Source organism: Macaca thibetana, chromosome 1 (assembly GCF_024542745.1).
Source record: "Macaca thibetana thibetana isolate TM-01 chromosome 1, ASM2454274v1, whole genome shotgun sequence".
Taxonomy (NCBI): Eukaryota; Metazoa; Chordata; class Mammalia; order Primates; family Cercopithecidae; genus Macaca; species Macaca thibetana.
Window position 1 is genome coordinate 153,496,036 of NC_065578.1, and position 22,865 is coordinate 153,518,900.

Sequence of the window (22,865 nt, forward strand, 5' to 3'; positions counted from 1 at the left end):
TTTGTTGATTACTCCTGATGGCTGATGGTCCCCCTCCCAGGTCCACGATGTCTGCGTCTGCCAGCACAACACTGCCGGTCCAAATTGTGAACGCTGTGCGCCCTTCTACAACAACCGGCCCTGGAGACCTGCAGAGGGCCGGGACACCCATGAATGCCAAAGTAGGAGCTTTGGATCACCCCTTCCCTGTAGGGTCTGGGTCAAGTGCTGGCCCCTCTAGGCCTCAGTGACCTCACCTGGGACACAGGGGGATCCAGTCTTTCTTATGTAAATCTAAACTGAATTGCACTGTTACAATTCAAGCTCTCCTGGCTCTGTGAGGATGGAGAGAGTATTTGGGTGACATCCTCCCACCACCCCCTGCCTTCTCAGCCAGACCTGGAGGGACCATGACTTGGCTGATGCTTCTGATTCCATGTGACTTTCATGGTATCTCCAGAGCCTGCTTCTTCTGGCCTCTCCAGTTGCTTTACCCTGTTTAGGACATATCTGGTTTTCTGTTGTCATTTTTCCTAATTCAAATGGCTCCCTAGAATCAGGGACTTTGTTTACATAAATGAGGAAAGCAGAGATTCTTATCCCAGAGACAGGCAGTGACCCAAGAGGAGACCAATGTTGGCAGTTGCAGGGTTGGGGATAGAGCATTCAAAGGTCTCTTGCTTTGGGCCAACATGGCCACTGTTCTTGGGTTTATCCCAACAGTAGGAATCAGGAGAATCAGTTCTTATTCTCCTCTGCTTTCTTATTGGTCATGTAACCTTAAATAAATTATACAAACCTCCCTTGGGCTCAGTTTCCCCACTTCCCTGCCTTGATCATCTTGCAGAGTTGTTACAGATGCCAATGAGCTTTTGTGGAGCACGCTCTGTAGACAGCAAAGGCGGGGGTCAGATGTCAGCCCTGGGACTCTCTTTTTCCAGGGTGCGACTGCAATGGGCACTCAGAGACATGTCACTTTGACCCCGCTGTGTTTGCCGCCAGCCAGGGGGCATATGGAGGTGTGTGTGACAATTGCCGGGACCACACCGAAGGCAAGAACTGTGAGCGGTGTCAGCTGCACTATTTCCGGAACCGGCGCCCGGGAGCTTCCATTCAGGAGACATGTATCCGTGAGTAGAGGCTCTGGAGACCCAGAATGTCATTTGTCTGTTACTCCCCATCTGCTCTGGGTGCAATAGATCACATGTTTCTGGGTACACCAAGGCCCTCATGGAGCATGAAAACTTGACTGTGAGTCAGGATTTTTGGGAGATTATTTTAATTTAGCTGAGTATTACTGAGCAAGTCACTTAACCTCTCTGGACCATCAAGCAGACAATCCATCAATAGATGGGCTTTATTTGGGGCATAGGAAAGAAAAAAGTAAACATAAGATACAGTTTCTGCCATCAGGGAACACACACACTGTTTGGTGATATAAACTATACACTTGTGAAGAAGAAGGATGAAAGCACCTTTTCCATATGTATATTATCGCCTTTACCATGTTGTAATGAGGTTTGTGATTTAATTTCCTGTTTCTCCTAACATTGAGAACTCCTCCATGGCAAGGATTATTTCTCACATCCTCTGGCCCTAGCACACTGACTGGAAAATCACTGATGCTCAGGGAGCGTTTGTGAATGTAATGGGAGACAACAGGCAGAGGCAGCTTAATATGTCCACAAGAGCCAGCGACTTCATATAGGAGAGGGCCTGGACTGAAGCAATCTGATTCGGGCAGGTTTTCAGAAAAGACTTTCTGGATGAAGGGGTCTTACATTTTGAAAGGTCTGAAAGAAGTCAGGGAATGGGGGTTGGGGAAAGCCGAGTCACTTTCTGTTGATGTTTGTTGCTGGGAAGAGTGAGACAGAACTGAGTTTGATCCCTGGTTCTTGCGTGAACTTTTAATGAGAACTTGAATCAGTTATTTGACATATCTGAGCCTCAGTTTCCTCCTCTGTACAATGAGAATAATAATCTCCAGGATTACCATGAAGATTCCATGAGGCAACATGTGAGAGTGCCCAGTTCAGTGGTTGGCAAGAGTAGTTGCTCAGTAAGTAATGACAACAAAACGCCTTCTATAGTACTTAGCATATGCCAATATGCTCCCCTTGCTTTATGTTTACCCATTTCTTTCTCTCTCTCTCTCTCTTTTTTTTTTTTTTTTTTTTTTTTTTTTGGAGATGGAGTTTCGCTCTTGTTGCCCAGGCTGGAGTGCAATGGCACAATCTCAGTTCACTGCAACCTCCACCTCCCAGGTTCAAGTGATTCTTCTGCCTCAGCCTCCTGGTAGCTGGGATTACAGGCATGCGCCCCTGTGCCTGGCTAATTTTGTATTTTTAGTAGAGACAGGGTTTCACCATGTTGGTCAGGTTGGTCTTGAACTCCTGACCTCAGGTGATCCACCCTCCTCGGCCTCCCAAAGTGCTGGGATTACAAGCATGAGCCACTGCGCCCGGCCATTCACTCATTTATTTCTCACAAGAAGCCTATGAAGGCTGTATCATTATTTTTATTTTACAGACGAGGAAATTGAGGCATGGAGGGATTAAGTAACTTGACTAAGGCTATGAAATTGATAGCCAGTGATGGAACAAGGATTTGAACCAGGCAGCCTGGCTCCTGGAATCTGCTCTGAACTCTACTTTTCTTTGTTCCTACTGCGGTCACTGCTGTTGTCTCTCAGCCTGTGAGTGTGATCCGGATGGGGCAGTGCCAGGGGCTCCCTGTGACCCAGTGACCGGGCAGTGTGTGTGCAAGGAGCATGTGCAGGGAGAGCGCTGTGACCTATGCAAGCCAGGCTTCACTGGACTCACCTACGCCAACCCGCAGGGCTGCCACCGTGAGTAGGGGACGCGGCCCAGCACGACATGGGGCAGGCTGCATGGGGCCACCAGACCCATGGCTTGCCCTGCTCACTGTGCTCTCTTCAGAGGAAATCCCACTGCAGGGTAGACAGAGGGGGTGTGCCCAGGCCTTTGCCAGGAGTCCGGACTTCTTGGCCTCTTACCCAGCACCAGCTGCTGTGCTACTGGCTTCCAGCAGGTGGCAGCAGAGGTCCGAGTTGGAAGGTGGGACTGAGAGCCAGACGGAGGGTGGGCAGGCAGGCGGCTGAGCTGCCAGGTTGCTGGAACTGGTGGGACAGTGCAGGGGTACTGTGAGTCAGCCATGTCATCTGCAGGGAATGGCCTTGCCTAGTTCTTTTCCCAGGTGGGGCCCCTCCCTGGATGTGTGTCCTCTGGGGGTGAGTTTTTCATGGAGCGTCTGCCTGAGCTCAGCAGCTCTCCTCCTGCAGGCTGTGACTGCAACATCCTGGGATCCCGGAGGGACGTGCCGTGTGATGAGGAGAGTGGGCGCTGCCTGTGTCTGCCCAACGTGGTGGGCCCCAAGTGTGACCAGTGCGCTCCCTACCACTGGAAGCTGGCCAGTGGCCAGGGCTGTGAACCGTGTGCCTGCGACCCACACAACTCCCTCAGCCCCCAGTGCAACCAGGTACGAGGTGAGGGTGGCCTGGGGGCCCCTCAGTGGGAGAGGGGTCCTGAGCACCAGCCTTTCTGCTGCCCTTCCATGCTGCCTTTCTGGGCCTCTCCCCTGTCAGACCGGGCATCTTCTGTCCTCATTCTCCTTTGGGGAAGTCACCAGATGTCCCTCCCTCTGTGGCTCTTGGCCGTCAGTGATACCATATGCAGCACACCTTCTGAAGGGCCCACGCTGGGCCTTGACTTCAAGGCTCATCTTTGAGTGGGAGCCCTTGCTTTGTGGGCACAGCAGCTCTGGAGGTGGCCACGAGCCCTGGATTCTACCTGTGGACCAGGAATCTAGGACACGGTCCCTGACACCAGGGTAAGGCAGAGGCTATGAGGCAGGGTCCACTGACGCTGCTCTCTCCACACAGTTCACAGGGCAGTGCCCCTGTCGGGAAGGCTTTGGTGGCCTGATGTGCAGCGCTGCAGCCATCCGCCAGTGTCCAGACCGGACCTATGGAGACGCAGCTACAGGATGCCGAGGTGCGTGCTCAAGGCCTGGGGGACGCTGAGGCTGTGGGGGCCAAGCACGCGGTTGGGCACGTGGTGGGGGCGTGTAGGTCTGCAGCAGGGCAGAACGTCCCGTATTGATGCACGTGGTGTGGGCCTGGGCAGCCCTGTGAGTGCATACACTCTGGCCCATTGGTGTGGCCTCTAAGCCCCTGAGGCAGGCCTATGCCCTGCTGTCCCTGAGTCCCGGTGACATGCCAGTTGCTTTGCTCCCCACTTCCCTGAGAGAGAGCATTTCCCAGAAGCCATCTCCAAGGCAGCAGCAAGGATGGTAGACTGTCTCTTCATTCTTCATAGATGGAGGAAGTGAGTCCTGAGGGCCGAAGGGTGTCATTTCCCAGGGAGTCAGTTTGATATCACCATAGGAGCACAGGCCTTGGAGTGTGCAGACAAGATTCTGGTCCCAGCTCTGCCCCTGCCTCACTGAGTGACTTTGAGGGAGCTGCTTCCCCTCTTTAGACTCGGTTTCCTCCTTTGAGAAAGAGGCGTGCTGTACTTAACCTCTCTGTCCCTCAGAGAGGGACATCTAGAAAAAGTGGGGAAACAAGAGTGCTAATCCTGAGAGTGGTGTGAAGATCAAATGAGTTAATGTGTGTGTGTGACTTTAAATGGTGCCTGGCACATGGTAGGTGCTAAGTAAGCATTTGCTTTCACTGCAGCTGTTACCATGGTTTTTATTCTAGCTGTGACTTCTGTTATTCTAAGTCATGTAGAAAGAGCCTCAGGTCAGACCTGCTCTTCAGGGCTCTCCCTGACAGCTGCTTCTGTTTCCCTGACCCCCGTCTCTGACTGTCATTTTTCTTGGCCCTAGCCTGTGACTGTGATTTCCGGGGAACAGAGGGCCCAGGCTGCGACAAGGCATCGGGCCGCTGCCTCTGCCGCGCTGGCTTGACTGGGCCCCGCTGTGACCAGTGCCAGCGAGGCTACTGCAACCGCTACCCGGTGTGTGTGGCCTGCCACCCTTGCTTCCAGACCTATGATGCGGACCTCCGGGAGCAGGCCCTGCGCCTTGGTAGCCTCCGCAATGCCACCGCCAGCCTGTGGTCAGGGCCAGGGCTGGAGGACCGTGGCCTGGCCTCCCGGATCCTAGATGCAAAGAGTAAGATTGAGCAGATCCGAGCAGTTCTCAGCAGCGCCGCAGTCACAGAGCAGGAGGTGGCTCAGGTGGCCAGTGCCATCCTCTCCCTCAGGTAATTCCCTTTCCCTGCCAAGCATTTGGAAGAATTATGCTCCGGGGTTCCTGTACGGGGCACACTGGTCCTTCCTTACATTTGTACAGCGCATTACGGTTTAAAGGCATTTTCACAGTGCTCTCTCTTTCAACCATTACAACAGTCCTGTGAGGTTGGTGTGGTTTTGCAGATGAGAAAACAGGCACAGATAGGTGATGTGACAGAGCCACATGGCCCCCGAAGGGCAGAGCTGGGACTCAGAACACAGCCCAGGAGCCCAAGCCCAGCGTTCTTTTAAGTGCCCAGTGCTGCCTGTGGGAGGGAGTCAGCTCTGGATTAGTCACCCTGGCAGAGGGCATCCGAGAGGCAGGGGCTCCAAAAATAACCCGCGTGTGGCTTTGGAATGGAAGTGGTCCCGCCCACACCCCCATCCCACCAGCAGAGGTGCCTTCTTAGTGAGATTCAGTTCTGGAAGCTTCTATAGTTAGTTGGCATTCCCTGAGCACTGGCTTTCTGATGGTGCACAGAGCCATCCAGGTGTGTGAGTGGCGGGGAGGGAAAAGGCAGCCTAAGAAGAATGAAAATGGAGGCTTTGTGACTCACGATGTGCTAGAGCCTCTGGCTGGGGGCTCCAGCAGAGGAAGTCAAGCAAATATTGCTTGACTTCCTTCCTTCCTCCTTCCTCCTTTCCTTCCTTCCTTCCTTTTTCCCTTCCTTCCTTCCTTTTTCCCTCCCTTCCTTCCTTCCTTCCTTCCTTCCTTCCTTTTTTCCCTCCCTTCCTTCCTTCCTTCCTTCCTCCCTCCCTTCCTTCCTTCCTTCCTCCCTTCCTTCCTTCTTTCCTTTTTTCCTTCCTTTTTTCCCTCCCTCCCTTCCTTCCTTCCCTCCCTTCCCTCTGTCTCCTCCCCTCCCCTTCCCATCCCTCCCCTCCCCTCCCCCGTCTCCTCCCCTCCCCTCCCCTCCCCGTCCCTCCCTCCCCTCCCCTCCCTCCCTCTCTCCCTTCCTTCCTTCCTTCCTTTTTTCTTTCCTTCCTTCCCTCCCTCTCTCCCTCCCCTCCCCTCCCTTCCGCCTCCCTCCCTCCCTCCCTTCCTTCCTTCCTTCCTTTTTTCCTTCCTTCCTTTTTTCTTCCCTCCCTCCCCTCCCCTCTCCTCCCCCTCCCTTCCTTCCTCCCTTCCTTCCTCCTTTCCTTCCTCCCTTCCTTCCTTCCTCCCTTCCTTCCTTCCTTTTTTCCTTCCTTCCTTTTTTCTTTCCTCCCTCCCCTCCCCTCCCCTCTCCTCCCATCCCTCCCCCTCCCCCCTCCCTCTCTCCCTCCCCGCCTCCCTCCCTCCCCCCTTTCCTTCCTTCCTTCCTTCCTTCCTTCCTTCCTTCCTTCCTTCCTTCCTTCCTTCCTTCCTTCCTTCCTTCCTTCCTTCCTCTCTTTCTCTCTTTCTTTCTCTTTACATAATTTTAGAGCATCTATTATGAACCAAGCATTGCACAAGGCATCGGAGATATTGAAATTAATATGACATGGTCTTTGCCCTCGAGAAGCTTGCACTGGGGAGAATGATGTGTAAATGGTAAACTATAATGTGACACATGTTATAACGTATCATGGCAGGCTTCACAGAGGTGCCTTCTGAACTAAGTCTCAGATTCGGGCAGTCAGTCCACCAGGTTCAGTAGGTTGGAAACACAGGCATGGAGGGGCATTCCATGGAAGGGCGTTCTGTGCCTGATCAAAGCCTAGAGGTGGAGAATGTGAGGCTTGGAGGAGGGAGCTGGTAGTTGGGTTGGCGGAGCTGCAAAGGGCACAGGGAGAGAGGACTCTCCAAGAGCTCAGTGGCCAAGGGCCTGGGAGGTGGACCCCGAGCCTCCTTCAGAGGGGATGACCAGCTGGCAGCAGTGGTGGGATCTGGAACTGAGTGGGATGTGTGGACTGTGGAAGAGATTTCAGAGCTGCAGCTGTGAAGGTAGTGGCTGAAGCCAGCCTGTAGAGAGCGAAGGAGGAGGGCATCAGGGCAGTGCTCCTCATGGAAGCCAGGAGCTGGAAGAGGGGAAGGAGAATTGGGAATGTTGGGTCATGGAAGTCAAGGGAAGAGAGTTTTGTGGCTCTGCCCATGCATGGACAGAGAAACGTTGTACTGGCCGCTCAGCCTCTGTCCAGCGGAACCCCCTTAGCCTGTGGATTCTCTGTTCTGGTGCCTTTGCCCAAGGCCTCTGTTTGTTCTGACTCAGTAGCAGTTGCTCTAAGGGAATGGCTGCTCTGGGGAGGCACAACTCCCTCCTATATTTTAGTGTAAGCTCCTCTCCCTTCTCAGGCGAACTCTCCAGGGCCTGCAGCCGGATCTGCCCCTAGAGGAAGAGACGTTGTCCCTTCTGAGAGACCTGGAGAGTCTGGACAGAAGCTTCAATGGCCTCCTCACTATGTATCAGAGGAAGAGGGAGCAGTTTGAAAAACTAAGCAGTGCTGATCCTTCAGGTGAGGAGAGGGCCACCCAGATAACCCCGGGCATGGGCACTGCTGTGGTGGGCATGCCGCCCCCCTCCCTCCTGCTCCTCCTCCATCTCCATTCCCCATGCATCTTGCCACAGGAGCCTTCCGGATGCTAACCACAGCCTACGAGCAGTCAGCCCAGGCTGCTCAGCAGGTCTCCGACAGCTCACACCTTTTGGACCAGCTCAGGGACAGCCGGAGAGAGGCAGAGAGGCTGGCGCAGCAGGCGGGAGGAGGAGGAGGCACCGGCAGCCCCCAGCTTGTGGCCTTGAGGCTGGAGATGTCTTCGTTGCCTGACCTGACACCCACCTTCAACAAGGTGACTTGGGGCATGGAGTCCCACTTCCTGGAGCCCACACCCCAGCTTGTCACACACCAACTGCTGCCACCTGTTTCCCATTAGGGCAGACCTGCCGCTGTGAGAACCCCACTCCCCCAGCCATCCCGACCATTGTGCCGCTCACTGTGAGCTCAGTAGTTGCCAAGGAAACCAGTTTCTTGTGCTTGGTTGTCATGGAGATGTCTGGCTGTTGGTTTCCCAGGTGTGAGGTGGGATTGGTTATTGAGGGGCTTTGGGTAGCCTCTTTGACAGCCCCATCTCTCTACAGCTCTGTGGCAGCTCCAGGCAGATGGCTTGCACCCCAGGATCATGCCCTGGTGAGCTGTGTCCCCATGACAATGGCACAGCCTGTGGCTCCCACTGCAGGGGTGTCCTTCCCAGGGCTGGTGGGGCCTTCTGGACGGCAGGGCAGGTGGCTGAGCAGCTGCGGGGCTTCAATGCCCAGCTCCAGCAGACCAGGCAGATGGTAAGTGTGGCCAAGGTGGGATGGGCACAGGTAGGAGGAGGCAAACAGAATAGATCCCCCGGGCAAGTCAGAGTTCCCATTTTACACTAAAGCCCAGAGATTTTAGTGACCTGCTTAAGGTGCCACAGCAAGTGCAAGATAGTTTTTTTCTCTTTTACTGGACATCCACATAGAAACTGCACTGGTTACAAATGCTTCCTAGGTAGGTCTTGGCATAGAGGATGATCCACAGAATTCTGGGACTGCTGAGAGATTTCACTTGGGGCCTTATCCCTTCTGACCTAGAGTGTGTGTCAACAGATTAGGGCAGCCGAGGAATCAGCCTCGCAGATTCAATCCAATGCCCAGCGCCTGGAGACCCAGGTGAGCACCAGCCGCTCCCAGATGGAGGAAGATGTCAGACGCACGCGGCTTCTCATCCAGCAGGTCCGGGATTTCCTAACAGGTGAGCCTGGTCTCCACTCCCACCTTGGCTGCTGTTCCAGTCCTGCCTGTCCCTCATTCCCATGTTCAGTGCATCAGCCAGCCCTCCCTCCCTCCTCCCAGGCCTGCAACATCCTGCTCCAGGCCTCCACCTCTCCTTGGCACCATGGCCGTGACCTTGTCGTTCTCCCATCCGCCCTTCCCACCCACTCCACTCCCTCGTGACCCATTCTCATTCTCAACACAATAACTGAAATATCTCTTTTAAAATGTATAAGTCAGATCACATCTCACTCCTGCTTAAAATCCTTCAGTGGCTTCACCTTGTTCTTGGAATGAGCTCTCAACTCCTATCATGGCTACAGAGCCTGGCCTCTGTCCATCTCTTGGGAGTGACCTTGGGCTCTTCTCTGCTTTGTTCACTGGCTGTCCTTGAACATATCAGGCTCTTGCCTGCTTCAGGAATGTTTATTTGCTCTTTTTGTGCCTGGAATCCTCTTTCCAGGGCTGTTTCTTGTCCTCTGGGTCGTCTCCCCAGAGAGGTGTTTCCTGACCATCTGATCTGGTTGTCCCCTGTCATCTCCCATTCCCCTTCGGTGTCTTAGCTTCCTCGCACTACTCACCGTCATTCAGTTGTCGACAAGTGGATTGTCACTCCACTAGAATGGGGACTCCAGGAGGGTAAGGATGGTTGTCTGTCTTTTTGACCACTGTGTCACCAGCACCTAACATAAGGCCAGACACAGAAAGGCATCTGACATAGGTGGCATGAATAAATGAACCAGATGCCCTTCCTCACTGCCCTGGGGAGTGAGGAAGGGCTGTACAATGGAAAGATTCCTAAACAGGACCCGGGAGACTCATGTGACATTGGGCAGGCTGCTTCTCTCTTTGCCTCATCTTTTGCTTCTATAAATGGGGAGACGGTAGTATTTCACAAGTTTATTCTGAGGATCAAATAACTGATGTAAAACGTGTTTTGAAAAAGGAAAGGTGCCTCAGGAACAGGAGTTGATATTGTTAGATTTCTGGTTCCTGCCAGGGAATTTGCTTGGCTGGGAGCCCAGTTAATACGAGCCTAGGGCTTGGTGTAATGACAGTGGCTCTTCTTGCTGCTATTACTGTGTTTTTGCCCCAGATAGGCCAAAGTCCCCTCCTGAGTGCAGATGGCAGGTCAGAGAGGGGCAGGAGACTTCTTCTGAGGTCTCATGACTTGCATAAGGCCATGAGGCCCACACCTGGGGAAAATGATACCTGGGAATCTAGGGAGATTGTGCCCCACAAATGTGGATGATGGGGGAGGTCAAGGTGTGGGGCTTAGGCTCATGGATAAGGGAGTCTTGACCCTGAGTCAAGTCCAGTGGCGCTGAATGGCTACTCATCCTGCATTAATCTCAGCCAGGGCTCTGACCTCAGGGGTTGGGAGGTGGGTTGGAATTCTCTCCTGCTGGGTGAGTACCGTGAACAGGCTCACGTGAACAGACAGGGAGCTGCCAGGCCCCTTTTGTCGTCTTTCTTAAGCTTGTATCTCAGGTCAAGTCTTATGATGAGTCCAGGGTCAGAGAGAAAAAGCAGGGCCTGAGAGAGGCCTGGCTCCAGGGAGAAACCCAGGAAAATTTTGTGTAGCTGTAGGCTTGGACTCTGGTCTCCAGAGTCCTGGTGCAGACGCCTCTGAGCGCTGGCTGCTGTCAGATGTAGGGTCATGGTGTGGGAGGGAGAGTGGAAAGTCTGTGGAGGGAGGAGGAAACATCGCCTTTCCCAGTTCTTCAAATGGAATTGACAAAATGAATAGTTAAGGCTTATTAAGTTCTGAGTCCAGGCACTGTTCCAAGTGCTTTGCATGTATTACATCATTTACTCCTGACTACATGAACTAAGTACTCTTATTACTTCCACTTTGCACACAAGTAATCTGGGCACAGAGAGGTTAAGCAACTTGGCTAAAGGCATCCAGCTCAGCAGTGGTGCAGGTAGGCTTCAACACTAATGGTCTGATTCTGTCATCCACACCCTATTGCGTTATGGCATGGACACACATATACATACACACCTGTGAGTGTGCATGCACACACAAATACACACTTTCTTGCCACTTGCCTTTGCAAATGTTTTTCCTCTCTGGATTGTCTCCCCTCTCCCACCTCTGCTGACCCGGCTAGTTCCTGTTCATCCTCTAGGAATCCTCCTAGGCATCCCACTCTCCCAGCAGCCTCCCTTGACCTATCAGGTGGCTCTGGGGGCCCCTCCCATGGCTACTGTAGCACCTGTGTTTACACCACTCACTCAAGGCTGTACTTCTTTGTTCATGTGCCTGTCTCCCATTAGATTTTCAGCTCCATAAAGGCAGGTATTGAGTTTAATTTGATTTGCAGTCTCAACTCCTCCCATGCTTTTGCTCAATGCAGTAAATATTTACTGAGCCCATCCTGAGACCCAGAAGGCTCTGTGACTGAATGTCATGTAGATTGAGCCTAAGGGTGCAGCTGAAGTGGTGCAGAGTAAAGGAAGGGCCAGATCTAGGTGGGAATGTGCTCATCCTGGAAGGCTTTCTGGGGAAGTTGCATGTGAAGCCTTGCTTTGAGAGTGGGACTCTGGGTTAGATGAGAGGTCGACAATCTCCATGAGGAAGGTCCTTATGAAAGCTTGCTGCTGGGATAAACCCACTTAATGAAACTCAACCACAGTTATGCTGCATGCAAACCCCCAAGGGACACAGCAATGAACAAGCATGGCTTCCACCCTCCAGGAGTGTCCTTCTGCCTGGCATGGGATGGGGCAGGGAATGAGACCTGTGTGGTCACCTAGTACCCTTTAGGTGTAGAGTGAGGCTGGGCCTGGGACCCCGGAGGAGTTCAGGTCCCAGGACAAATCATCTGGGTGAGTGGGTGCCCCCCTCCTTAATACCTCAATACCAGCGAAATCTGTAAAAGCAAATTGGAATAGATGGGGAGGAGATGTCATCTCTGTACTTCTGACCTTACTCTCTGACCCAGAGTTGGTTTGTAACAACTCTTGCAAATGGGTTGTTTTATGTTGTACCTTCAGGTTGAGGATTGATATTGGGGATTGATATTCCTTTTTCACAGATCAGGAAACTGAGCTTAGGGAACCACTTGACTTGCCCAGGTGGCTTGAATAGTAAAGCAGCGATCTGAACCTGAAGCCCTGTCAATCATTCGTTCACTCTACACACATGAGGACCTCCAAGTGCCAGGCACTATGCTGGGGTCTAGGGATATAGCTGTGGACAAAACCCAGCCCCTGCCCTTGTAGAGCTTACATTCTAGAGGAAAAGAGAAAAAAAAAAAAAAAAAAAAACCAGTTAGATGAGTACAGTTTTTGGTACCTGGGTGGTGCAAGTGCTAGACAGAAAGATGAGGCGGGGAGGGACGATAAAGTGTGCTACAGTCTAGGGTGGAGGTTGCAATTCTAGATTGGATGGCTGGGGTTGGCCTCCCTGAGAAGGTGATATTCCAGCAAAGACTTGATCATTCTTATTTGCCTTTGCAAAAATGAGCAGTCTTGCCTGAGGGGGAGTGCAGGGAAGGGGTCTTTTTGCCAAGGAAGCAGCTCCAGTTTCTGGTCACTCTTCCCAATTTAGGGCTGATTGTGCATGTGCTGCAGGCATTGTTCAGTACCAGCTGTCTGGCACCACCTCCTTCTCCCTAGCCCGCAGCTTCCTGTGACACCAGACACTTAGTTGCCACAGCTGTGATGACACTCCCCAACTCCTCTTCCCTGCTGCAGCATGGAGCACAGGATAGTCATCCTCCTACAGCATTCCCAGAAATTTCCAGAGAACAGACACCTGAGTCTGGTTGAGAGGGGGCAGCAGCTCCTTGGGACACCATGATAGAGGGGCCACCATGAGTGCCTTCCACAGGTGCTGCTTAGCCAGGAGAGGCCTCGGATCTCTGGGGAGGTTAGTGGGCTCCCACAGTCTAATGCATGGTTGTCTTCCAGACCCCGAAACTGATGCAGCCACTATCCAGGAGGTCAGCGAGGCTGTGCTGGCCCTGTGGCTGCCCACAGACTCAGCTACTGTTCTGCAGAAGATGAATGAGATCCAGGCCATTGCAGCCAGGCTCCCCAACGTGGACCTGGTGCTGTCCCAGACCAAACAGGACATTGCGCGGGCCCGCAGGCTGCAGGCTGAGGCTGAGGAAGCCAGGTACGGCCTTGGGCCCTGAACTTCTCTCTGCCCAGAAGAGAGAAGTTTTGCTTCTCAACCCCATGGCTGGGAGAGGGGTGCAGAGGGCTGGGAGACAGGAGGGGATGCTTACGATGGTGGGGAGTGGTACACAGAGTCCAGAGTGCAGGTTAAACAATTTGCGTGACTGTGTCTTCCGTATTGGAAACTGCCAAGAGAGTGTCTCAGGCATAACACAAACATTCATCATGTCTGCTTGGTGGGGTCCTGGGACGTCAAAGCTAATACTTTCCTTGCTCTTTGTCTTGGCTGGGAAGGGTGTTCTTTTGGACTGGTGTGTGAGTCGAACCACACATTGATTCACTATTCACTCATTCTCTCTCTCCTCTCCCTCATGCTTCTCTCACCCAGGAGCCGAGCCCATGCAGTGGAGGGCCAGGTGGAGGATGTGGTTGGGAACCTGCGGCAGGGCACAGTGGCACTGCAGGAAGCTCAGGACACCATGCAAGGCACCAGCCGCTCCCTTAGGCTTATCCAGGATAGGGTTGCTGAGGTGAGGCATCATGGCTTCCTCCACACATATTTGGGCATAAACAGGAAAATTTGGGCACCAGGCATAGAAAATGCCAGAAAGTGACTAGATGAAAAGTGACTAGATGAAAGCTGAGGTGGAGTTCTACAGGAGGGTGACAAGTTTTGGGCTGGCTTTGGGCCTTGGATTTTCTGATCTTGTGGCTGGGATGCAGAAGGCAGGAGTGAGAGGTGGGCAATTTTGATTGTTCTGATTGGAGAGGGTTTTTGCTGCCTGATGAGTTGGAGAAAAAATGGGGATGAACCCCCCACCTATGAGACCCACCACAAATGCCAGATCTCCCTCTTTCCACAAAGGTTCAGCAGGTACTGCAGCCAGCAGAAAAGCTGGTGACAAGCATGACCAAGCAGCTGGGTGACTTCTGGACACGGATGGAGGAGCTCCGCCGCCAAGCCCGGCAGCAGCGGGCACAGGCAGTCCAGGCCCAGCAGCTTGCAGAAGGTGCCAGCGAGCAGGCACTGAGTGCCCAAGAGGTACAGAGAAGGCAGAGTTAGCTCAACGATGTATGGCCAGTGAGGGGGTCCTGAGCAGGAGAGGACTTTGCACACTTTATAAGACCACAAACTCAAATGTGCTTAGAATAACAGAACAAGAAGAGGCTTGAGAATCAACCCAAACCTGGCCAGGCATCTGATTTCTCCCTCCACTGCCTTTGGTATAGCTGGCTCAGGGACATTGGAGATGACCAGTCCAATCCCTTTCCTTTTACAGATGAGGTGGTGACTTGTTCACAGGCCTAAGACTCATCTATAAAGCAGGTCCCCTGACACTGGATCCAGAGCTTGTCTCTTGGATCCCCAGCCTGGACAGATGCTCTTTGCTTATCCTAACCTGGGCTCCACGATTGTCAGAATTAGATAAGAGAGAGAAGATCAAAGAGCCCATTCTCAGTGTCTCACACACACTACCTGCTCTCCCTATGGCTAGGAACACTGGCACTTTCAATCCTGGCACAGTGACCAAGTTGCTAAGTATACTATGTGACAGCTTAATATCAATATCCTGTGATGTGACTAACATTGTCCTGGGAGTGAGGTGCGACATGTCAAGAGCTGGACATGGGAAGAGGGAAACACAGAAGTTTAAGTCATAGTCTGTGACTCAGGCATTTTAACAGGCAAAACCAATTCTATTGGGGGTTAATAGGAGGCGCTTTCCCACTGTGTGTTGACTTGGGTGACATCAAGTGCTTTGGCCACAGGTCTTTAGGACCTTGCATGATGACAATGACACTGAGACTATTCTACCTTTTTCAGGGATTTGAGAGAATAAAACAAAAGTATGCTGAGTTGAAGGACCGGTTGGGTCAGAGTCCCACGCTGGGTGAACAGGGTGCCCGGATCCAGAGTGTGAAGACAGAGGCAGAGGAGCTATTTGGGGAGACCATGGAGATGATGGACAGGATGAAAGGTGAGGGAATGGTTCAGGGGCACGGACTACTGGGCATTCATGAAGGCTGGTCCCACCCAACCCAAGGCTTCTGAAGCCCATTCTTATTGGAGCTAGCCATGCTATGGGAGTGAGATCAAATGATATTTTTTCTGGGCGTCTAGTATGTATGAGGCTGGGGAATGCAGAGATGGTCCCATGACTTGACCTGGCCTCAAAAAGCTCGCAATTAATGGGACCATTTTTTCTATTTTTGCAAACAGTGGGGTCATATTTTCTCTTCCTGTTGCTTTATGTTTAAGATGCATAGAACTGTATTTAACAGGATGAGGTGGTCTCTGATAGGGGTTGAATAATAAGAGTTCTGGGGCTCAGAGCATAAATAATTTGAGAGAGACATGTTCAGTGAAGGTAAGAAAAGAAGATTTGTGATGGGCCTGGAAGAATGTATAGGCCTGGGAGAAGCTGTGAGGAAGAGGAGGGACATTAGGATAAGGGTGTTGGGAAGCAACAAGGTATGTTCTGACATAGGGACAGAAGAAGGTTGCTGAGGAGCTGGTGGGAAAGAAGTGGCATGGGGTTAACATGACTTGTCCCTGTGCCTGGCTTCTAGTGTGAGGATGAGGAGGGTAGATAGCTCAGGAGGCAGTAGGGCACATCCAAGGGTTTTGAATATGATGGAAACATAATGAAAGTAGCTTTCGGAAGGGTTCCGAAGATTTCTCAGAAAGGAGAACAGGGGCTCCTGGGAACTAGAGTCATGGCTGACATGATGATGGGATCACTGGAGTGGTGTATCCAGTGAAAGCCACAGAAAGAGTTCCTTCGAATTTCAGCAGAAGTGTTTGGCAGAAGTCTCGTTGGATAGCCAGGTGGGCACCACATAAAAGGTTGGGCTGGTGGGTAGACGATGAATAAACCTGGGGCCATGGGCAGCTGCACCCAAAGGATGAAGTGAGAGGAGCTGACCTAGGGGAAGGGGCCAGCAGCTAAGTCAGTGCTTTTCCTTGTCCTGTTCATCCAATACTTTGTATGAAGATAAATAATTTATCAAGTCTCTGGACAACAGAGACACCAGGTAACAGAACCAGTATTCTAAGGCAATAGCAAAAGTTCAGAAAGATGGGCTGAAACTAACAAATGAAATTAAATAAAGAGAAAACTAACCTCCTGCTCTGGCCTTGTTTGGGCTTAAACCACAAGTACAGCTCAGGTGAAGCCTGGCTTTTCAGTAGCTAATGCCACTGCAACCACTTTATAACTAGTAAGTGATAAGCAAATATGAGTTGTTACTCATCTGAAAAAGACCCAAGAGTTTTGAGTTACCGCAAGCTTGTTATAAGCCAGCAATGCTTACTGCAGCCCAAAGAGCTAACAAACACAATGCAACCAAAGTGAAGAGAGTAATAGCTTGAGGTAATGGTAAGACTATTTAGCAACTGGAGTGGTGTGTACCCACTAACCAGAAAAGGCTTAGGCTACAGTATTGGAACCGGAAGGTACCTGCTTGCAGGAATTTACCTTTAGTTGCAGGATAATGGGGGAAGATCATGCATTGACCAGGGGTGGGAGGTGGGTCTTGGGGGTGAGTACCAAGGAACAGAATGGCAGCTATTTAACAACTGCTATGGACATATTTAAATATTTTATCAACCTGTGAATCCATATGGGTATCTACTGGCTGAATGTCAATCCAATAATAACACTGTTATACTCTGCTGATGGGATCTGACCTGGGGGATGGTGTTCAAGTGATGGCTGCTACATCTTCAGAAGGGATATTGACAAACCAGCATACATCAAGGAGAGAGTGACCAGGGTGGGACACAGCAATTATATCAGATGAGGAATAGGTGAAGAAACTGGAGATATTTAACCTGGAGACAATAAAGCCTCAGATATGTGAAGGATTGACATGTGAGAACAGAGAAGGTATATTCTTATACCCCCAGGACACAGACCTGGGACAAGAGGTGGAAGTAAGAGGCAGTCATCTTCTCATGAAGATGACTTTTTTCATAACCAGAGCTGCCTAAGATTGGAGCCTTGTGAGGCAGTGCCTGCTTTCTTCCTATTCCTGGAAAAGTTCAGGCTGAGCCTGGGTACCAGCTCTCATGGATGTGATAGAGGGACTCCTGCCTAGAGGGACAGGGGGCAGGCTGGACTGAGTCACTTCCAGAGTTCTTCAAACCTCTATGCATCATCTGGTGGTTGTATGCAGAATGAATTGGAAGAGGAGGGCTAGATTTATCTGGAGTGGCATTTGGGGAGGGAAATTGAGGAGGAATTCTGGTCACTCATCCAGCTCTTTTGTCAAGGTGCCTACCTGAGGATCATTAGTTGGATGGCAGCTGTCTGAGCCCAACAGCACTGGGTTGCTAATCTTGGTGTCTGTGACCTCCTTCATTAGCCTGGGACAACTGTGAGAGCCCAGAGGGTCAGGGGCCCAGTAATAGTTAGGAGTGGGGGCCTGCTGGGTTTGGCCCCTGCCGGGTTTCTAAGCATGGAATAGGGGCTAGGGAGGCATGAAGATGGGGGGGCACCACTGCCTTAGAGGCCAGATTTTTTTGGCGGGGCTTCCTCTGCACATGCTACTTCCAGTTAGCAGGAGGGGAAGGAAGGGTTGGGAGTCTTTGGGAGTCTCACCATCAACTCCTCCTCCTGCTGCTGTTCCATTTGCCTCAGACATGGAGTTGGAGCTGCTGCGGGGCAGCCAGGCCATCATGCTGCGCTCGGCGGACCTGACAGGACTGGAGAAGCGTGTGGAGCAGATTCGTGACCACATCAATGAGCGCGTGCTCTACTATGCCACCTGCAAGTGATGCTACAGCTTCCAGCCCCTTTCCCTACTCATCTGCCCCCTTTGCTTTTAGTTGGGGGCAGATTGGGTTGGAGTGCTTTCCATCTCCAGGAGTCTTTCATGCAGCCAAAGCACAGCCTGGACTATCCCTGGTGTGCAGCTAGTAAGATTACCCTGAGCTGCAGCTGAGCCTGAGTCAATGGGACAGTTACACTTGACAGACAGAGATGGTGGAGATTGGCATGCCATTGAAACTAGGAGCTCTCAAGTCAAGGAAGCTGGGCTGGGCAGTATCCCCCGCCTTTAGTTCTCCACTGGGGAAGAATCCTGGACCAAACACAAAAACTTAACAAAAGTGATATAAAAATGAAAAGCCAAATAAAAATATTTGGAAAAGAGCCTAGAGGTTCAACAAGGAAAAATGGTCTGTCCCCTCACTGGGTAAACTCTTGCCACTGTTTCTGTCGCCTATTTGGGGTTTGTGGGGGACTCCTCTGTTCAAGCCCATGGTTTGCTCTCCTCTGTTCCACCTGGCTTGCTGGGTACCCAGATTTAGGGAGTCTGGGCCCCTGTGCCCCAGAACCTGATGGATTCTACCCTTGAGAAACCAGACAAGCAGTTTTCATCTCTAAGCAGCGATTCAACTTCTTGTTTACAGATGGGGAAATAGAAATCCAGGGAAGGGAAGGTTCTGTTCAAATTCATGCAGCTTCCAGAGGAAAGACTAAGACTAGAATCTGTGTCTCTTGGGGTCTTAAAGAGAAGTAAATGGATATGTGTGGGGGGGGTGGGGTGGAGGATGATATGGAATGGCATGGACATTTGTGTGTTAACCATGGCCCAAGCAGACACTGTGCTAGACATTTTATCTACATTAATTTCTTGATCATTGTTAATCATTTTAATTATTTATTGGTCACGAGGCTGGGCACATCATCTGCATCATTTCATGATGCAGGCGGTGCTACTATTCCCATTGGATAAGTGAGGAAACGAAGGCACAAAAGGCTAAGTAACTTCCCCAAGGTCACATATATGGCAGTTCAGGACAGAGCTGGGGCTCGAACTCATGCTCATCTGATACGGCCATTCAGAGAATGGCCACTAAAGCCAGACTGCCTGGGTTCCAACAGAACTTGCCCCAAGGGGTTGTTGTGATGAGTAATGAGTTAATGGTGTAACTCATGTCCCTAGGTGCCTGGAGCACTGTATACTCTGCTGTATGCACATCTGTATGCACATCAGCTACAACTGCTGGTTCCTTACTGACCCCAGCCATCCATGCACTCTCTACTCCAGACATGCTCAGAAGTCCCTGAACTGCTCCTGACTTTGAAAGAACCAAATGAAGCATCATAGAGAAAAATATGTCCATTTTATTGAGCACAACACTGAGCATGAAGCTGGAGGGGTGGAGGGTGAGAAGACTGGGGAAGGACAAGAACGGTATGCTGGACTTTCAAGGAGAGAAAAGGGAACAGAAGCAGGATTAGAACTCCTGGCAGACATTAAAATAGTCAACTTCCAAGGTTAACTCAATTGGGTGTGTGCGCGGAGGGCATGTGGCCGGGATAAGAATTCCTTGCAGCCCTTACTCATGAATTTCTTTCCATTCCACTTTGGAGGGTGTGGCACTGCTTTTAGATTGAGGCAGGGAGAGGGGCCAGAATTGTGCCAGGAGCAGGCTGGCTGGGTCTCAGCGCGCTTGGGAGCTAATCCTAGAGTTAAGGATTAGAACTTGAAGAGCTCACAGGCAGACCACCATGGACAGCTGCCTGTCATTCATGCGGATGGGCAGGCAACAGCATTAATGAGCCCAATCTGGCCAAGAGGTTGAAGGCTTGAGAGGTGGGAGTGAGTGTGTGCAGAGTGGGTATCTGGGTAGATGCTCCATATGGCTTTGCTTGGAGGTGACACAGCCTGGCCAGCCCATTAAGCTTTTCACGACAAACAGTACAGACCCAGGCGAGAGCTATCTACGTACACTGCACAGAACCATGGCACGTAGGGTGTGGGGGCATAGAGCAGGCAGGTCAGGGAGACCTGGAAGCCCGCAGGCGCTGCTCCTCCTGCTCACAGCTTCAACAAGGCTTCATGCCTTGGGGCTCCCTCGCAGGCCTCCTGTGAGGGGCTGCCCTGCTGGCAGCAGGCTGGTGCTTCCGGCCAGAAACCGCTCCTGCTAAGCCCTGCTCTACTTGCTCTGCCTTCCTCCCTCTGCTGGATAGACACCAGGTTTGGAAGAGCAGAGGAGTTGAACATGTCTCCTGCAAGAGAAAGGGGCTCAGAGTGAGGGCGGGGCTGCCACTTCAGACCCCATCACTCACACTCTGGTATGGGGCTCTCCTCTGGGACAGAAACTCTCCCCAAGCCTCACACTGTGACCCTCCTCACCTGAAAATTGCAATGACACAGGCACAGACTCCAGGAATCACATAATGAGACAGACTCCAGTCTGCCCTGCCCGGCAGTGGGAGCTGCCGCTGGCTTTAACTGGTACCATGACCTCCGATTTGAAGTTCCTAGAAAGGAAATGAAGCAACAACCTTTGAAGTATTTGAGGGGAGAAGAAGAGTTGATGGGGCAGGGCAGAGGTGATAGTTCTCTGTGCCTGTGGCATCCACTCAGCTCTCCCCTCATGCGGTTCAGAAAGTTCAAGATCCTGCAGAAAAGATAAAGATAACCAAGTCCCCCTAACCTTTCTCCTCCAAAGCACAGAGGCCCTAGAAACTCAGGGAATCTGATGCTCACCACTTGCACATACCCAGTTTTCTGTAGGCTTTTATCATCTCTATTGCTTCACTAACCTTTAATAGCACCTCTGTGAGGCAGGCTGAGTAGATAAATAGACGTCAACCCATTTTACAGATGAGCAAACTAGAAGCAGAGACATTCACTGACTCGTCAGTGGCCTCATAGCTAGTAAGTGATGGGGACAGGGCTAGAAGCGTTTTCCCCGCCCCCTGATCCAGAACTCATCCCTCCCTGTAGAGCTGCCTGTGAGTGGGAGAGGCCTTTGTGTCCATTTCTTTCAGTCCTGTTGGCCGATTTCTTTCAGACCCAAGCTGGGGCTCCATCTTTGGCTAAAAATACATACTGTTTTTTGTTGGCCTTTTTGATGAGTGTGGGCTCAGAGCAGTAGGAGGATTTTCCTTTGCTCCCAATGTTCAGGCAGCTGGAGCAGCAGCCACAGGGCCCGGCGGCCAGGGATCCCTGATGCATGGGCACCAGGCTGCTGCTGATGCGGAGGGAGCCGTTGACCAGGCAGTTGAGGGACCTGCCACCAGGGACAGTGGGCCGGCAGCCATGCTGGCAGGGTAATTGGGTCAGAGCAGGGAGTGCTACGCTCTGGTCCAGGACTGGTGCCTCAGTGATGGTGATCTCAGGGGAGCTGGGTCTAGAGGTTTCTGAGGCTTGAGTTTCAGGCGGCCTGTTCTCCACCTCTGGGCGGATGCCCGGGCTGTGCAGGTTCATGTGTAGCTTCCTCATGTGGTGCACCACAGCTGCTGCGTTGAAGGCTTGCTAAGGAGACACAAGAGCAGCCTCTGGCCTTCTGCAACCTCAGAGGGCCTCGGGGTTTAAACTTTCCCTTTGCCTTGTGGCCTCTTGAAACCTGGGTGCCCACCTCTCATTCAGAGAGGGTACAGGGAGCTCCAGTGCCTTCTGGGACATCCCAAGGAAAGCCCTTATGTCAGCTCCTGCCAGCCCAGCCTCCAGGGGCCCAGAACAGCTTTCCCACCCCTCGGAGAGGACAGCTTACCCTCCACTTGCTCTTAGCAAAGTTCTTCTGGATCTGGAGGCTGACTGATGGGTAGATGTCCCGGTGGAGGGCTGTGTTCCCGTCAATCCTGTGGATGTAAGAGGGGACACCTGGCTACTGGGTGGCTATGGACACTCAGCCAGGGGGTGGGCAGGGTGCCTGCAGGTCCATGTGAGAGCTGGGTAGAGTGTGCAGAGGAAAGGCAGCCCACAGCAGGAAAGGGCTACAAGCAGGGGTTCTCTGTCCCCCTGGGCAGGTAAGAGTGGGCTTTAGCTTTGGCAAAATAAAAAACTTTTAGAGCAGGGTCAACAAGCTATGGCCTATAGGCCAAATCGGCCTGTTGCCTGTTTTTGTAAATAAGGTTTTAAGGGGACACAGCGGTGCCCACTAATTCAGGTATTGTCTGTGGCTCCTTTTGCACTGTGACAGCAGGGTCGAGTAGTTGCCATAAATACAGTATGGCCAGGAAAGCCGGAAGTATTAACTATCTGCTGCTTTATAGAAAAAGTTTATTGGACCTAGCATCAGAGGGCACTAGCATAGTCACCATCCTTTAGCTCAAAACCTTGCCTAGAACCCACCTCCTCCTGGAAGCCTTCCTCAATAAGGCCATCTGGTACAGGCTACCCCTTTTCTATCCCCTTAGCCCCTTATTCACTGGTCTCTAAGTGTTTCTCAGACACCTGATGTGTGCATAGTACTGTGCCAACTACTAACAGACCTCGAGAAGTAAGAGACATGGGCCCTAACACCTAGGAGCCTACAGTCTAGGTGTGGGGTGTTGCTCATGCTATGGACTGCAGTAATGCATGGTAAGCTGTGTGATTAATAAAGAGAACAGGGGAGATTGGGATTGACTGCAGGGATCAGGGGCTTCAGGGAAGGGCAGAGACTGATCTGGATCCTGAAGGATGCCACATACAGGGCAAGAAGCAAGACATTGTAGGTAGTGGGAATGATCTGATCCAAGGTGTAGTTAAGAAAGAGCTTCGTATGTGGGGTGAGGGATGGCAGGAAGACAGAGATAGCTCCCAGGCCTATCTGGACAGAGGAGGTATGCTGGCGATCCTGGGAAAAGAGGCTGGAGATAAAGGGTCAGGCCATATTAGGGAAACTGGACAGACAAAGGAATCCAGGCTTGCTGGGGTGCGAAGTGGGGAACTATTGTAAATTGAGTTAGGGAGTAACATGAAGAAGTATTTTGAGATTTTCCTATTTTGCCAGTCGGTTGCTTTGCAATTATTCCTAAATCACTTCACCTGGAACAGTTATTGATCCCTGAGT

At 51.8% G+C, this 22,865-nt stretch overlaps 3 protein-coding genes across 4 annotated transcripts in view; 1 reads left to right on the top strand and 2 right to left on the bottom strand.

Annotated features, from left to right (window-relative positions):
• Window positions 1-18,246, top strand: part of LAMB3 (laminin subunit beta 3) — a 41,162-nt gene extending 22,916 nt beyond the window's left edge. Inside the window, exons 9-23 of the mRNA XM_050781423.1 lie at window positions 41-161; window positions 921-1,109; window positions 2,672-2,827; window positions 3,281-3,477; window positions 3,881-3,992; window positions 4,831-5,209; window positions 7,489-7,649; window positions 7,763-7,983; window positions 8,273-8,470; window positions 8,771-8,915; window positions 12,857-13,064; window positions 13,455-13,596; window positions 13,932-14,108; window positions 14,892-15,045; window positions 17,710-18,246. Of these exons, the coding sequence (XP_050637380.1) occupies window positions 41-161; window positions 921-1,109; window positions 2,672-2,827; window positions 3,281-3,477; window positions 3,881-3,992; window positions 4,831-5,209; window positions 7,489-7,649; window positions 7,763-7,983; window positions 8,273-8,470; window positions 8,771-8,915; window positions 12,857-13,064; window positions 13,455-13,596; window positions 13,932-14,108; window positions 14,892-15,045; window positions 17,710-17,846 (2,697 nt within the window). The 3' untranslated portion in view covers window positions 17,847-18,246. The remainder of the gene's footprint in view (window positions 1-40; window positions 162-920; window positions 1,110-2,671; window positions 2,828-3,280; window positions 3,478-3,880; window positions 3,993-4,830; window positions 5,210-7,488; window positions 7,650-7,762; window positions 7,984-8,272; window positions 8,471-8,770; window positions 8,916-12,856; window positions 13,065-13,454; window positions 13,597-13,931; window positions 14,109-14,891; window positions 15,046-17,709) is intronic.
• HSD11B1 (hydroxysteroid 11-beta dehydrogenase 1) overlaps window positions 1-22,865 on the bottom strand; it is a 949,596-nt gene that overhangs the window by 109,284 nt on the left and 817,447 nt on the right. The gene's annotated exons all lie outside the window — the stretch shown is intronic.
• The window catches only part of CAMK1G (calcium/calmodulin dependent protein kinase IG), a 30,605-nt gene continuing 26,920 nt past the window's right edge, over window positions 19,181-22,865 (bottom strand). For both annotated transcript variants that reach the window (XM_050781430.1, XM_050781428.1), the window contains 4 exons: window positions 21,582-21,669; window positions 20,919-21,343; window positions 20,216-20,343; window positions 19,181-20,088 (listed from right to left, as the gene is read on the bottom strand). In XM_050781430.1, coding sequence (XP_050637387.1) covers window positions 20,253-20,343; window positions 20,919-21,343; window positions 21,582-21,669 — 604 coding nt within the window. In that variant the 3' untranslated portion in view covers window positions 19,181-20,088; window positions 20,216-20,252. The remainder of the gene's footprint in view (window positions 20,089-20,215; window positions 20,344-20,918; window positions 21,344-21,581; window positions 21,670-22,865) is intronic.